The sequence below is a fragment of the Phaseolus vulgaris genome, chromosome 3 (genome assembly GCF_051622355.1).
Source record: "Phaseolus vulgaris cultivar YP4 chromosome 3, ASM5162235v1, whole genome shotgun sequence".
NCBI lineage: Eukaryota > Viridiplantae > Streptophyta > Magnoliopsida > Fabales > Fabaceae > Phaseolus > Phaseolus vulgaris.
In genome coordinates, this window is record NC_143500.1 from 41713537 (window position 1) to 41726695 (window position 13159).

The 13159-nt window shown below is 32.7% G+C and overlaps 3 protein-coding genes across 3 annotated transcripts; 1 reads left to right on the forward strand and 2 right to left on the reverse strand.

Annotated features, from left to right (window-relative positions):
• Positions 1 to 685: 685 nt before the first annotated feature.
• LOC137807671 (phospholipid-transporting ATPase 10) lies at positions 686 to 7102 on the forward strand. The gene is made up of 11 exons (XM_068608420.2): positions 686 to 1548; positions 2014 to 3362; positions 3483 to 3593; positions 3704 to 3980; positions 4221 to 4309; positions 4398 to 4506; positions 4809 to 5018; positions 5293 to 5418; positions 5541 to 5639; positions 5799 to 5990; positions 6084 to 7102. Exons 1-11 carry the CDS (start codon positions 1156 to 1158, stop codon positions 6783 to 6785), a joined length of 3657 nt encoding a protein of 1218 aa, XP_068464521.2. The 5' UTR covers positions 686 to 1155; the 3' UTR covers positions 6786 to 7102.
• Positions 7103 to 8487: 1385 nt separating this feature from the next.
• LOC137807672 (putative calcium-binding protein CML16) lies at positions 8488 to 9228 on the reverse strand. The gene has a single exon (XM_068608421.2). It carries the CDS (start codon positions 9155 to 9157, stop codon positions 8582 to 8584), a length of 576 nt encoding a protein of 191 aa, XP_068464522.1. The 5' UTR covers positions 9158 to 9228; the 3' UTR covers positions 8488 to 8581.
• A 618-nt stretch (positions 9229 to 9846) lies between these two features.
• LOC137805631 (uncharacterized) lies at positions 9847 to 10408 on the reverse strand. The gene has a single exon (XM_068605572.2). It carries the CDS (start codon positions 10327 to 10329, stop codon positions 9949 to 9951), a length of 381 nt encoding a protein of 126 aa, XP_068461673.2. The 5' UTR covers positions 10330 to 10408; the 3' UTR covers positions 9847 to 9948.
• Between the last annotated feature and the right edge of the window lie 2751 nt (positions 10409 to 13159).

Sequence of the window (13159 nt, forward strand, 5' to 3'; positions counted from 1 at the left end):
TTTTTGTAATCTTCCCAAATACTCCTTCGAAATTTGGTACAATGGAACCAAACTGAAAAAACCAATGAAAGGAAATTATTTGATTAAAATGAAATAAATGGAAAAATATTTGATTATTTCACGCCTTAATGTAAGAAGAAAATTGAGTCTTTTTACATTTAATTCTGTCCTCTTTTATTTCACTGGCTTAATTAATCAAAGCAACATTTTACATGAAATAAATCCACCTGTTACAATTAATTTTGTTTTGGTTCATTAATGGTTCATTGAAAAATGTCTCATTCGAAATCCTAGAACCATGTCTTGTTTTGTTTACTAAATTAAAAAGAGTTTCTAGAAGTGGTGTGCTGCCATGGCCACACGTATTACATTTCACCATTGGCTCTACCTTGACTTTCATGGAGATTCCGCTATTCACTATTCTTGTAAAAGAAAGAAAAAAATGTCTCTTTTCTTTTTTTTCCAAAAATACTTTTACATGCTAATTTGTGAAATCCAACATAGTTAATCCAATGTGATGAATTGGCATTCCCAAATGAATAGTATCTGTTATTTGTTAGAAATCCTTCAGGTATTATTTGTGCTTGAATGTCCCTGGTTCCAGAGGGAAAAAAACAAAATTAGATAATTATTAGTTGTTTTTTTAATGTATTTGTATTTGTTTATAATGTCTTAAAAAGCGAGTATGGAGAGGGGTTAAGAGAAGGATCCATTCCCATGTGCACGTTGAAAAGTCTATTCTTGTTAGCCACGGCGAGTCAAACTGGGAGGGCAGTCACAATTCAGCTTCCAACTCAATCAAACACATAATAGGTTGCCTTCTTTCTCCCACTTTCATTCCAAAGTTATACCTTTCAGCTCTCTCAAAGGAACCTGTGTTTTTTTCTTTTCTGGGTTTATCATATTTGTACAGATACATATAAAGAACACCTTTTTCTCCTTGTTTCTGCTCAAGACTTCTGTCTTTCTCATCCACCCTCTGCAAATCACTTCCTTTCAGCTGTTTTATTCTTTTGTTGCTTCCATTTCATTGGTTCACACATATCTTTCTTGATTTTCACAACTGGTTTGAGGGTCTTTGACTTGTTGGAGCTGGGTTTGAAACTTGAAGGACACATCTGATAAGTTGGTGAGCTTTTGGTAAGAGTTTGAGCCATGGCTGGGGGGAGAAGGAGGAGGCACCACTTCGGCAGAATCCATGCATTCACGTGTGGGAAGGCTTCCATGAAGGAAGAACATTCACTGATTGGAGGCCCTGGCTTCTCAAGGATAGTCTATTGCAATGACCCTGAACGTGCCACCTCGAGTCTTCTCAATTATGGTGACAATTATGTCAGAACAACTAAGTATACATTGGCCACGTTCCTCCCCAAGTCCTTGTTTGAGCAGTTCAGGAGGGTTGCAAATTTCTACTTCCTCGTTTGTGCAGTTTTGTCTTTCTTTCCAGTATCTCCTTACTCTGGCGTCAGTAATGTTGTCCCTCTACTGGTTGTGGTAGCTGCCACAATGGTCAAAGAGTTCATTGAGGATTTTAGGAGGAAACAACAGGTAATGTTCTGTAATTTTTTATATCATCTTGGTTCAAAGGGTGTCTGTTCTCTTATCTTATGTTGTTAGGTAGATTGCATATCTGTGATGGGTAGTTATGGATTATAGGCATTTTGGCTAAAATTTTGGAATGTTCAATCCATTATCCTAGACTAGAACATGTGGCTATTGATTGCTGATGTATTGAGTACAGTCTTTACTAATTAGTTGGGAAATTTATGATGAGAGTTCATGCGGCAAGTGAAATTGTGAGAGGCTTAGGGGTTTCTGTGCTAAATTCAAGCTTGCACATAGGTCAGATAGCTTTTCTCTTATTGGCATGTGCAGAACTTCTTTTCAGAAATAGGTAATAGGGTTGCATTAATGTTAATGAACTTTTTTTGTTTCATAAAAAACAAAATGGTTACGTTTTCTGCTACTCTTGATTAATCCCAGGCCGATGATATTGTTTTGTAATTTCATCAGGATATAGAGATGAATAACAGAAAAGTTAAAGTGCATGGTGGAAGTGGTGATTTTGCCTATTCTAAATGGAGGGATTTGAAAGTTGGAGATGTGGTGAGGGTGGAAAAAGATGAATTTTTTCCTGCTGATCTCATCTTACTCGCGTCAAATTATGATGATGCAATTTGCTATGTTGAGACTATGAATCTTGATGGAGAGACAAATCTGAAACTGAAACAAGCATTGGAAGGAACTTCAAAGTTGCAAGAAGACTCGAGCTTTCAAAATTTCAGGTCTGTCATCACATGTGAAGATCCAAATGCAAATTTGTACACATTTGTTGGAAGTATGGAGCTTGATGATCAACAGTATCCTCTTGCACCTCAACAGCTACTTCTCAGGGACTCTAAGCTGAGGAACACAGATTTTGTTTATGGTGTGGTAATCTTTACTGGACATGATACAAAGGTTATGCAGAATGCAACAGACCCTCCATCCAAGAGAAGCAAAATTGAGAAAAGGATGGATAAGATTATCTACTGCCTCTTCTTTCTACTTATTCTGATTTCTTTCATTGGGTCCATATTCTTTGGGGTTATAACAAATGATGATATTGAAAATGGAAGAATGAAGAGATGGTACCTTAGACCAGATGATACCGAAATTTACTATGATCCTAATGAACCAGTAGCTGCTGCAATTCTGCATTTCCTGACAGCACTTATGTTGTATAGTTACTTGATTCCGATTTCCTTGTATGTATCCATTGAAATTGTGAAGGTTCTTCAAAGCATTTTCATCAACCAGGATGTGAATATGTATTATGCGGAAACTGACAAGCCAGCACATGCTCGTACATCAAATTTGAATGAAGAACTTGGCCAAGTTGATACCATACTTTCAGATAAGACAGGAACTTTGACTTGCAATTCTATGGAATTTATCAAGTGTTCTATTGCTGGGGTTGCTTACGGACGAGGAGTTACAGAAGTTGAGAGAGCTCTATCTAGGAGACATGAATCAGATTCAGTTCAAGAGTTGAAAGAAGTAAAAAACATTGCAAAGGTTGGTGAATCAAAGTCATCCATTAAAGGGTTTAACTTTATGGATGAAAGGATCTTGAACGGAAGTTGGATCAAAGAACCCAATGCCAATGTAATCCAGAACTTCCTAAGACTGCTGGCTGTATGCCACACTGCAATTCCTGAAATTGATGAAGGAACTGGTAAGGTTTCATATGAAGCTGAATCACCAGATGAGGCAGCTTTTGTGATTGCAGCCAGGGAACTTGGATTTGAATTTTATGAAAGGACACATACAGCAATTTCACTGCGTGAATTAGACCCGATAACAGGCCTGAAAACTGAAAGGTGAGGTTATTGAGATTAAATGTGAAGGTTTAATTGTCTGACATCTTGTTATTCACATATATAAATGCAATCGAAACTTGAATTGTGTATTAAAAATGGCATATAATTTCACTTTTCCAGGTCCTACAAAATTTTGAATGTATTGGAGTTTAGTAGTGCAAGGAAGCGGATGTCTGTAATTGTAAGAGATAAGGAGGGGAAACTGTTGCTTCTCAGCAAAGGCGCTGACAGGTTTGTAATATCATACTTGGCTATCCTAAATAAACTATGTAAGCATCATTCAATTTGTTTTAAAAGTTCATAATATTAAATTGCTTTACTTTTCTGAATTTCTCAATCAGTGTAATGTTTGAACGAATTGCAAAGAATGGAAGGGATTTTGAAGAGAACACCAGGCAACATATCAGTGAATATGCTGATTCTGGTTTGAGGACCTTGATACTTGCATATCGTGAACTTAATGAGGAAGAGTACTATCAATTTAATAAAGAGTTCACAGAGGCCAAGAACTTAGTGAGTGCAGACCAGGAGCAGATTGTTGACGGCATAATACAAAATATTGAGAAGGATTTAATTCTTCTTGGTGCTACTGCAGTTGAAGACAAACTACAAGACGGGGTATGCTCTAAATACTGTGTTACTTAATGAAAGTAGAGTGAAACAGGTCTCTTTTTATGCTGGAGTGTTCAACTGACCACAATTTTGTGATCACATATAATTGAAATTTTGTGATCACAATTTTGACATTTTTTAATTCATCATTTTTTGAAAATTTCCTTGTCTTATTCTATTATCACAATAAGTTTATTATAATAGTTCTATATATTGTGTTCTTATGAATCAGTTCATGTTGCACAGGTTCCTGAATGCATTGACAAGCTAGCACAGGCTGGAATTAAGCTATGGGTTTTAACTGGTGATAAAATGGAGACAGCAATTAATATAGGGTAAGTGCAAAAAATTATCAATAAATTTTGGAATTGTGTGTGCAAGCAATATGAGGTCACTGATTTGGAAATTTCTGTGTGGTTGCAGATTTTCTTGTAGTTTACTCAGACAAGGAATGAAACAAATTATAATTAGCTCAGATACTCCAGAAAACAAAGCATTGGAGAAAATGGAGGACAAGTCTGCTGCTGATGTGGTAAACAACTCTGATCCTTAACTTCTGTCAACAGATACTGATTGCCATTTATCATGTCATGAGATGATTGCATGCTCTTTAGGTTGTTATTTTACTTAAGTTCAACAGGGAGATCCCATATATAACATGTATGAATTAGAATGTGCTACAAAGGGACTTGCAAAACTGAATATTATAACTAGATGTACAAAATTTATCAGTTGGATTGCATGCCAGGTTATTGGGAGGAGGAGGGTGGATTTTTCTTGTTTTTATAGTTCAATATGTATTGATGGGCTCATGGAATCTTATTGATTTTTCAGGCAATTAAGTCAAGTGTTATTCGTCAATTAAGGGAGGCAAGTGCATTACTTTCTTCATCAGATGAAAATTATGAGGCCTTAGCCCTGATCATTGATGGGAAGTCTCTTACATATGCACTAGAAGATGGTGTAAGTGATTTGTTCCTCGAACTTGCCATTGGCTGTGCATCTGTTATCTGCTGTCGATCCTCTCCCAAGCAGAAAGCACTTGTAAGTTCTTTTTTCCAAAAAAACTCCAGCTATGTACTATTTATCTTCATATATAAAAGTTCAGGTTGCACAAGTTTGTCTTCTAGTTATTGTGTTATAGTTAGGCTTGAATTTGATGTTTTACTTGAAATAAATCTATTGAAGTTTATGATGATCAACAAGGCAAAGATATTTTTACCGCAAAGCTATATTATATTTAAGAGCAAATCATAGTCTCATCCTTTGGTGGTTTTCCATGCACAGTCTCTAAAATATCTTCTAAATAATAATGCAGGTTACAAGACTGGTGAAGATGAGAACTGGCAGTACAACACTAGCTATTGGAGATGGGGCAAATGATGTTGGAATGCTCCAAGAAGCAGACATTGGAATTGGTATCAGTGGTGTGGAAGGCATGCAGGTAAATTTCTAATATCTTGCATATTTTTTTCCTTTATTTCATTAACCCCGACCCTGAATTTGTATTGTTTTTAATTTTTTGTTTCTTATGTTTTTACTTGTCTGTTTCATTAAAACTTCCAGGCTGTTATGTCAAGTGATATTGCAATAGCCCAATTTCGGTTTCTTGAGCGGTTACTTCTTGTGCACGGACATTGGTGTTACAGAAGGATATCATCAATGGTAACAATCTTGCCTTGTCTTCACATATGTTACATAATATTATAAGATTCTTAATTTGACATGTAATTGCACTGATGACACCATATTGCAAAGTCTTTGTTCAACTAAGATTACTACAATTATTTTGGTTTGTGACAAACTTGACCTTTTGTTTGGCAGATCTGCTACTTCTTTTACAAGAATATTGCCTTCGGCTTCACTCTGTTCTTCTTTGAGATATATGCCTCATTCTCCGGGCAAGCTGCATACAATGATTGGTTCATGTCCCTATATAATGTATTCTTCACTTCACTTCCTGTAATTGCATTGGGAGTCTTTGATCAGGATGTCTCTTCCAAATTATGTCTCAAGGTAGGCCTCCGAATTCAGTAGCTTCACGATATAGTTCAAAAATACATGTTTGTAGTCTTCTCATGAAACCTTTGTTTTGCTTTCATTTTACAGTTTCCATTATTGTACCAAGAAGGCATCCAAAACATCCTATTTAGCTGGAAACGGATCATCGGTTGGGTAGTTAATGGAGTTGTGACTTCTGCCATAATATTCTTCTTTTGCATCCATGCCATGGAACAGCAGGCATTCCGCAAAGGAGGTGAAGTTGTGGAGCTGGAAGTTCTTGGTGCCACCATGTACACCTGTGTTGTGTGGGTGGTGAATTGCCAAATGGCATTATCTATCACTTACTTCACTTATGTACAACATATATTCATCTGGGGAAGCATTATATTCTGGTATATATTCCTCTTGGCATATGGAGCCATAGACCCTTCCTTCTCCACCACTGCCTATAAGGTCTTCATTGAAGCTCTTGCACCAGCACCATATTTCTGGATTATCACTTTGCTCATTCTCATTGCCTCCCTCCTTCCATATTTCGTCTATGCGTCCATCCAAATGCGTTTCTTCCCCATGTATCATCAAATGATTCAATGGATAAGGAAAGACGGCCAAACAAGTGATCCAGAATACTGCAATATGGTAAGGCAGCGATCAATAAGACACACAACAGTTGGATTCACAGCTCGTTTGGAAGCATCCAAACGTTTTAATGCATCCAGAAGAGTTGAATCATCATCAAGACCTGAAACAGCATCCACAATACTTGAATCATCCAACCATTCTGAAGGGCAGTTTGAGGACCGATAACCAGAATTTTGTTGTTGTTGTTGTCATCCCCTTTGGATTCATTGGTAAAAAGAAAAACAAAAAACAAGGGTGTAAATTTTTCCATAGGTTACAAACCTTGTACATATTTAAGGTAAAGGACCGTTTTCCTTATGCTGCATGACATGAATCCTTAAACAAAGCACAATAAAGCAGTCTGTCGTTGGTATTTTTTGTTGAGAAGATTATGATAAAATCTGGCTGCTTCGAGATTAGAAAGAGGGCTATGGTCAACAACAATGTATGATGTATTTTATCCTAGGATAGAAGAATATATTGATTCATTCTTTCATGGTACACATTCTTCCTAACATTCTGTATCTTTGTCCTGCGATCATTGGGTGAATATAATTTCAATTTTTGGCTTTTTAAAACGCACAACAGAATTTCATGGTTACAGAAACATCTTGATTGTTTCTGGGTGTCAAATTCATGCATAACGAAAATGTAATGATAACAATAACAATGTTCAAAGTGAAACATCACGTACCTAAACAAATCACGCAGAATCACTTAGTCCTTTAGCCTGATAAACCCTGATTGAGATCAAATAACACTAACAAAGTTTTGTATGCAAAACTAACCATGTACTAAGATGACCACAGTGATCGGTTTTTTCTCTCTATAAAATATATTAATTAATGTTTTTAGTTTTTCATGAAATGTTTTTTTAACTTTTAATTAAAACTAGTGAATTTATTGAGAAAGTAAAACTATTATGATAAAATTATTTCAATAAGTGACAGGTTTATGTTGTTCTTATCTGTATCAAGAAAGTATAATCATCTTGAGATACAAACACTAAGAATAATTTATTTTTCACAAACGACATATATATCTCTCTCCTGGTAAACAATTTTGGATGCATGATTGATCCTAGTACATGTTTAAGACTTGAACTTATAATATGTGATAGGTTGAAAGTATAAGATAAACTAAATAGTGAATGATAAGACAACGTAGACGATAACAAAACAACAATATTTGTTAAACACTATCACTGATTATAATAATGGCAAACAAAATTACGATGGTACTTGTGATGACTGAGAAAATTAAGTTATAGCATTTAATTTATTATCTCAATTTTCACTTATAAATATTCATTATAAAATTTATCACTATTGACCTTGACAACGTCGTATTTTAATATTTTAGACAACTTCTTATTTTAATATTTTAGAATATCTCGACTAGGAAAAAAGTTAAACTTTTGACTAAGGGATAAGAGAGATAGAGAAAAAGGTAAAAAAGAAAAAAGAAATAAATATAAAATAATAAAATTTTAAAAATTCTTAAACAAAATTCCTTAGAAAGAAAACATCATATAAATTACTTAAAAAGTATTGGTTACAAGAAAATATATTAGAAATTAAGATGAAAATAATGTTCAAAATTGCAGAAATTATGGATAAGTTTTAATATTCATTTATAAATCAGTAATTAATTTCCATATTTAGAGGAAAAGTGTAACGAAATTCATATATAACAGAAAAAAGCTGCAATTTTTTTAATATTTCATAAAATAAATAAATAAGTATATTTGGTGTCTTATATTTTCTGATTATCTAAATATGTTGGAGGATTCGTAAAAATATTATATAGTGTTAATTCTTCATTCCATATTTTTCTTCAGTTCAGAATATCAAAAATATTTTTTCTGACAGAAAAAACATGAGTAGCATTGTAGTAGAAACCAAGAACCCTTATTTGCTTAAATCATTCAAAAGAAGCTACAAAATCAATGAAAAGGAAAATGTATGAAACGAATATACAGGTCAGCGGAAGGAGAGGCCAAGAAAATCAGAAGCAGAGCGAGCCATGATGGAGGCAAACTCAGTGAAGCTAATAACGCCATCGCCATCAGTGTCAGCCTCTCTGATCATCTCTGTGAGCTCTCGGTACGTGAGAGGCTGCCCCATTTTGGCCATGGCCCCGGCCAACTCCGCCGCCGTTATGAAACCATTGCCGTCGCGATCGAAGTACTTGAACACCCCTAGGAGCTGTTCCTGGTTCACCAAAACCTGTTCGTTTATGTCAGCCAAAATGGCCCTCACCAACTCCTCAAACTCCACTTTCCCATTGCCGTTTGAGTCCATGTTGGCCAACAGTGCTTGGACTTGGTCCCCCGAAGGCTTCAGCCCCAGTGCCCTCAGAAGCGCTGCAAGCTCCAACATCGTTAAACTCCCATCTGAGTCCATGTCAAATCTTCCAAATATCTCTCTCAGTTGGTTCACTTGGTGCACTTGAAGCTTTGACATGGTAAGTAGTGATGAATATGCAGAATTTGCAATGCGAAGAACGAGAAACAAAGGGAAAAGGAGAAGGAGACGTGGATGTGTGAGCTGGAGCATGGGAACAGAAACCGCGTCGGTGGTTATATAAGATTAACTACTGTGCCCTCATGAAGTTTCCTATCTACGATGTTTCATTCTAGTACCACTATAGTTTAATTTTTAAAATAGTTGTATTGATTTTGAAATTTATTATAATTTTATTTTTAAAAGATATATTTTATTCTTAAAAGACAGTGTAGTTGGATTAAGGAAAAAAATTGTATATAAATCATGTGAATGTGATGTTCCCTCTCTTCCAGCTGAAGTCTACAGCTATGTTGAGGTGGCTTTATCTTCACACTCTTTTTTAATTAGAATATTGTCATTTTCGATTCATTGAAAGAGAAAGAAAAACAGTTGGATTTGTCTCCATACGTTAATTATTGTTGGAACGTACACAATGTACCATTCCACACTTGATGTTAGCATTAATTAATATCCCTTACCACATGCATGTTAGCATTAATGTTCTTTTCAAATTCACCACCACATGTCCATGGTTCAACAAATCGCCATTATTAATTTCATCTCCTTTTCTTATTTATTGCTAGAGAGCCATCATCAAGTCTTCTTCTCAGACACTATAAGAAAAAGAAAGTCATTCATTATTGGAGTATTTATTGGAAGCATTTATATAGACATTAATTATTGTTTTTAGGTAAATGAATAAGACTTTCTTGTACTTACTTTACAATAATTATTTTAGGTTTTTATCAAAATTAAAAAACTTGATTGATTTAAACTAACATCTTGAAATATACATTATATGATAATTAGTATGACAGAGATGTGATTAATGATGTTGAAATCTAACAAACTTGGGTTGTGTTTTGGTGAGAAACTTCACCATCTGTGACCTTACAATCATCAATTTCTTGATGCATGACCTTGGCCCCAACACCCCCAACTTCGATATCATTTCCAATACGTTCCCTACACACGCGCTTTAGCCACCCAAAAAACCCTCTCCCTCTGATACTCTCCAAGGGGGTTTTCGGCCTTCGACTCCACTTGCGACCCAAATAGCAAGAAACAACAGCTAGAATCACAAGCACAGACATGACAGCAAAAAACGGACCAACAGATCCTGAAGACTTCCATGTGCTAGAACCAGTAGTGCTTGGAACACCTTCTGGCTCACCTTGTTGCTGCTCTGGCTGTACTATTGAAGCCAGTGCTGGTGTTGCCATGGTTGATCAGCATTCATACAATGGAAGGGTTTGAGTAATCTTAATCTAGCTGTTGCTCAGCATCAGTTAAGAGGCAAGAATATATATATAAAGGGAAGTGAATGGTTTGGTTTTTGTTGGCTAGTATAAGAAAGATGTTTAGGTTTCTTAGCGTGGTGTGGAAACTTGAAATGAGTGGAAAACAAACGTGGAAAAGGGATAAAGGAAGAAGAAGAGACTCCTTTTGAATTTTTTATCTGGTTTACTTTCCACTTTTGCAGATGGTTTTTACATGCATGCATGTCTTCCTTCATTGCGCATTCTGCAGTGGCTTATGTGAAAAGTAGGGCTTTCGTTTTATCATAAAGGGCTTCGATGAGGTGTGATCTTTTTTCTTTATCCTTTTATATATATATCTCATTCCAAACATAGATGTTGACTGCGTCTGCATGCAGTACTTTGATGTTTGTCGTGTTCTTTGCTTGTGTTGTCGCCTTTGATTACCTCTCACATACTAGGATGATGACTCGTGCTTCAATTATAATCAATTTTTAGCTAAAACATTATCTCATTAATTACTTCAATCCTAAATTAAGTTTAAATAACTTGTAATGCCTCCATTGATCTAACATAATCCAATTAACTTGTATCATTTGGTTTTTATTTTTACAATATTCTAAAAAAGTACATGATAATAAGGGAAAACAACATTTAATCCCTAAAACTTTACTCCTTTTACATATAGAAATCTCAAATTTTGATTTTATCTTAATTGATCCTTGTATTAATTTGTTCATCTATAATTGAACTTTAACTTTGTTCCAATAGATCCTTACTTTTCTTTTTTATAAATAGACATATAAAACTTTAATTTTATTATAATTACTTCTTAAAAATTATTATTTTTCATAAATAATTTTTTTAACAGTTGAGTTAAATAAATTTTCGTTTAATTATTATTACTACTAATAATATACTGTTACAATTATTATTTAACTCAAAGACGTAAGAAAAAATAATTGTAGAAAATTAATAAGTTTAAAAAAATAATTATAATAAATTTTTTTTTTATATTTATTTATAAAAAATAATAGTAAATATCAATTTGAATAAAATTAAGGTGCATGATAAAGTTTGGAGATTAATTAAAACAAAATTAAAGTATCAATAATCACATATAGATAAACTCTCATATCGTTTCAGCCTAGTACCTCTTTCTCTTTTAACACGTTTTAAATGGTTTTGATCACTACACTTACTTATTCTTATTTCTTATAAGTTAAGCAACGCTTTTCACTTCAATATAATAACTTTAGAACAATACAAAATAAATCTCACAAATAACCATTCACTCCTACATTACATCAATTATTTATTTATTTTAAATTATTTGTTACATAAATATGATTTATCATTAAAAATGATTTGTTGGACCCATCCAAAGTGTTAACATTGCTACTTAAAAATAAGCACCTGGAGTTTAACAAACATTGCATCCCAACTAAAAGCAGTTCTTATATCAAGAAGATGGGATGGAAACTTTCAATATTTTTAATTCCTTTTTTATTAAAAAATATTTTATCAAATATCAACAAATTATATTTTTAATTAAGTTATTATTATAAAATTTTGAGTTATATGATTTATGTATTTTTATATAAAAAAAATCAAAAAATGACGTAGTTATTTTTTCATTCTCTCATAAATTTAAATATTTTTAATTAAAGTTATATTAAAATATATTATTGTATTAAGTATTCAAAAAAATTATATTTTTTAATTAAGTTTCTAATTTTTACCACTCAATAGAACAAATAATTTTGATAGAAACGAATTGAAAACACTCAAACTTATAAAAGAATTAAAAATAAATTAAGTCATTTTTATATAAAGATATATAAAAAATAATAATGTAAAATAACAGTGACATTATCTCAATTATATACAAAATAAATATAAAATTTTAAATATACAGATTTTTTTTTATAAAAAATCAATTAAAAATATCTAAATTTATAATAAATTTAAGCTTAATTGGACTTATTTTCAATACATACGAAGCATCGACTACGTTTTATATATATTCATGAATTATTTTTTAAATAAGAGTCACTACAAGAAAATTATGAAAATAGAAATTAATTTTAGAAACAAAAAATAATTAGTTGCTATAGTGACTAAATTAGAGACCATTTTAGAAACTAAATTTTTATTTATTTCTAAACTAGTTTTTATTATTGTTAAATGGTTTCTAAATTAATATCTAATTAGCTACCAAGTTTTTGCTACCAAATTTATAATTCATAACTTCTAATTTCTAATTTGCTTATTATATTCAAGTTTGGTATGTATTCAACCTACATTATAAGAAAATCATTAAATAAAAAATCATTTTCATATACCAAAAGTAATTACTCGTTATATTGACTAAATTAGATATTATTTTTTAATTTTTAAAATAATATTTAATTTATTCAATATAACAACTAATTATTTTTTATCTCTAAAATTAAATTTTTATTTAATAATTTTTTTTTGTAGTGATATAAATGTTAAAAAACCATATTTCATTACCAAATTACCATATTTTTAAATATGTGGTGATTTCTTTTACAATGTTACACAACATTGTGACCAAGTAAAAAATTAACAAGTAGATGTCAACATTAAATCACTGGACAATGGTTATTATAATAAGTAAAAATACTTATTCGTGAAGGCATGATATCAAATATATTTGTTTCTAATATATTTAAGTTCAACAAATTTTTTTGTTTGATTTTGATTAGGTTGATAAAGTATAAATCATGAAAGTGTTTTTGTCTAATAGACACAAGTCTTCTTTTAGCAT

What these genes read in the sequence shown, in the direction of transcription:
- LOC137805631 (XM_068605572.2), bottom strand. Translation starts at nt 10,329, where the DNA reads ATGGCAACACCAGCACTGGCTTCAATAGTACAGCCAGAGCAGCAACAA.
- LOC137807671 (XM_068608420.2), top strand. Translation starts at nt 1,156, where the DNA reads ATGGCTGGGGGGAGAAGGAGGAGGCACCACTTCGGCAGAATCCATGCA. An exon ending in GAGACAGCAATTAATATAGG is followed by an intron (nt 4,310 to 4,397) that starts GTAAGTGCAAAA and finishes GTGTGGTTGCAG; the next exon opens with ATTTTCTTGTAGTTTACTCA. An exon ending in CTCCCAAGCAGAAAGCACTT is followed by an intron (nt 5,019 to 5,292) that starts GTAAGTTCTTTT and finishes ATAATAATGCAG; the next exon opens with GTTACAAGACTGGTGAAGAT.
- LOC137807672 (XM_068608421.2), bottom strand. Translation starts at nt 9,157, where the DNA reads ATGCTCCAGCTCACACATCCACGTCTCCTTCTCCTTTTCCCTTTGTTT.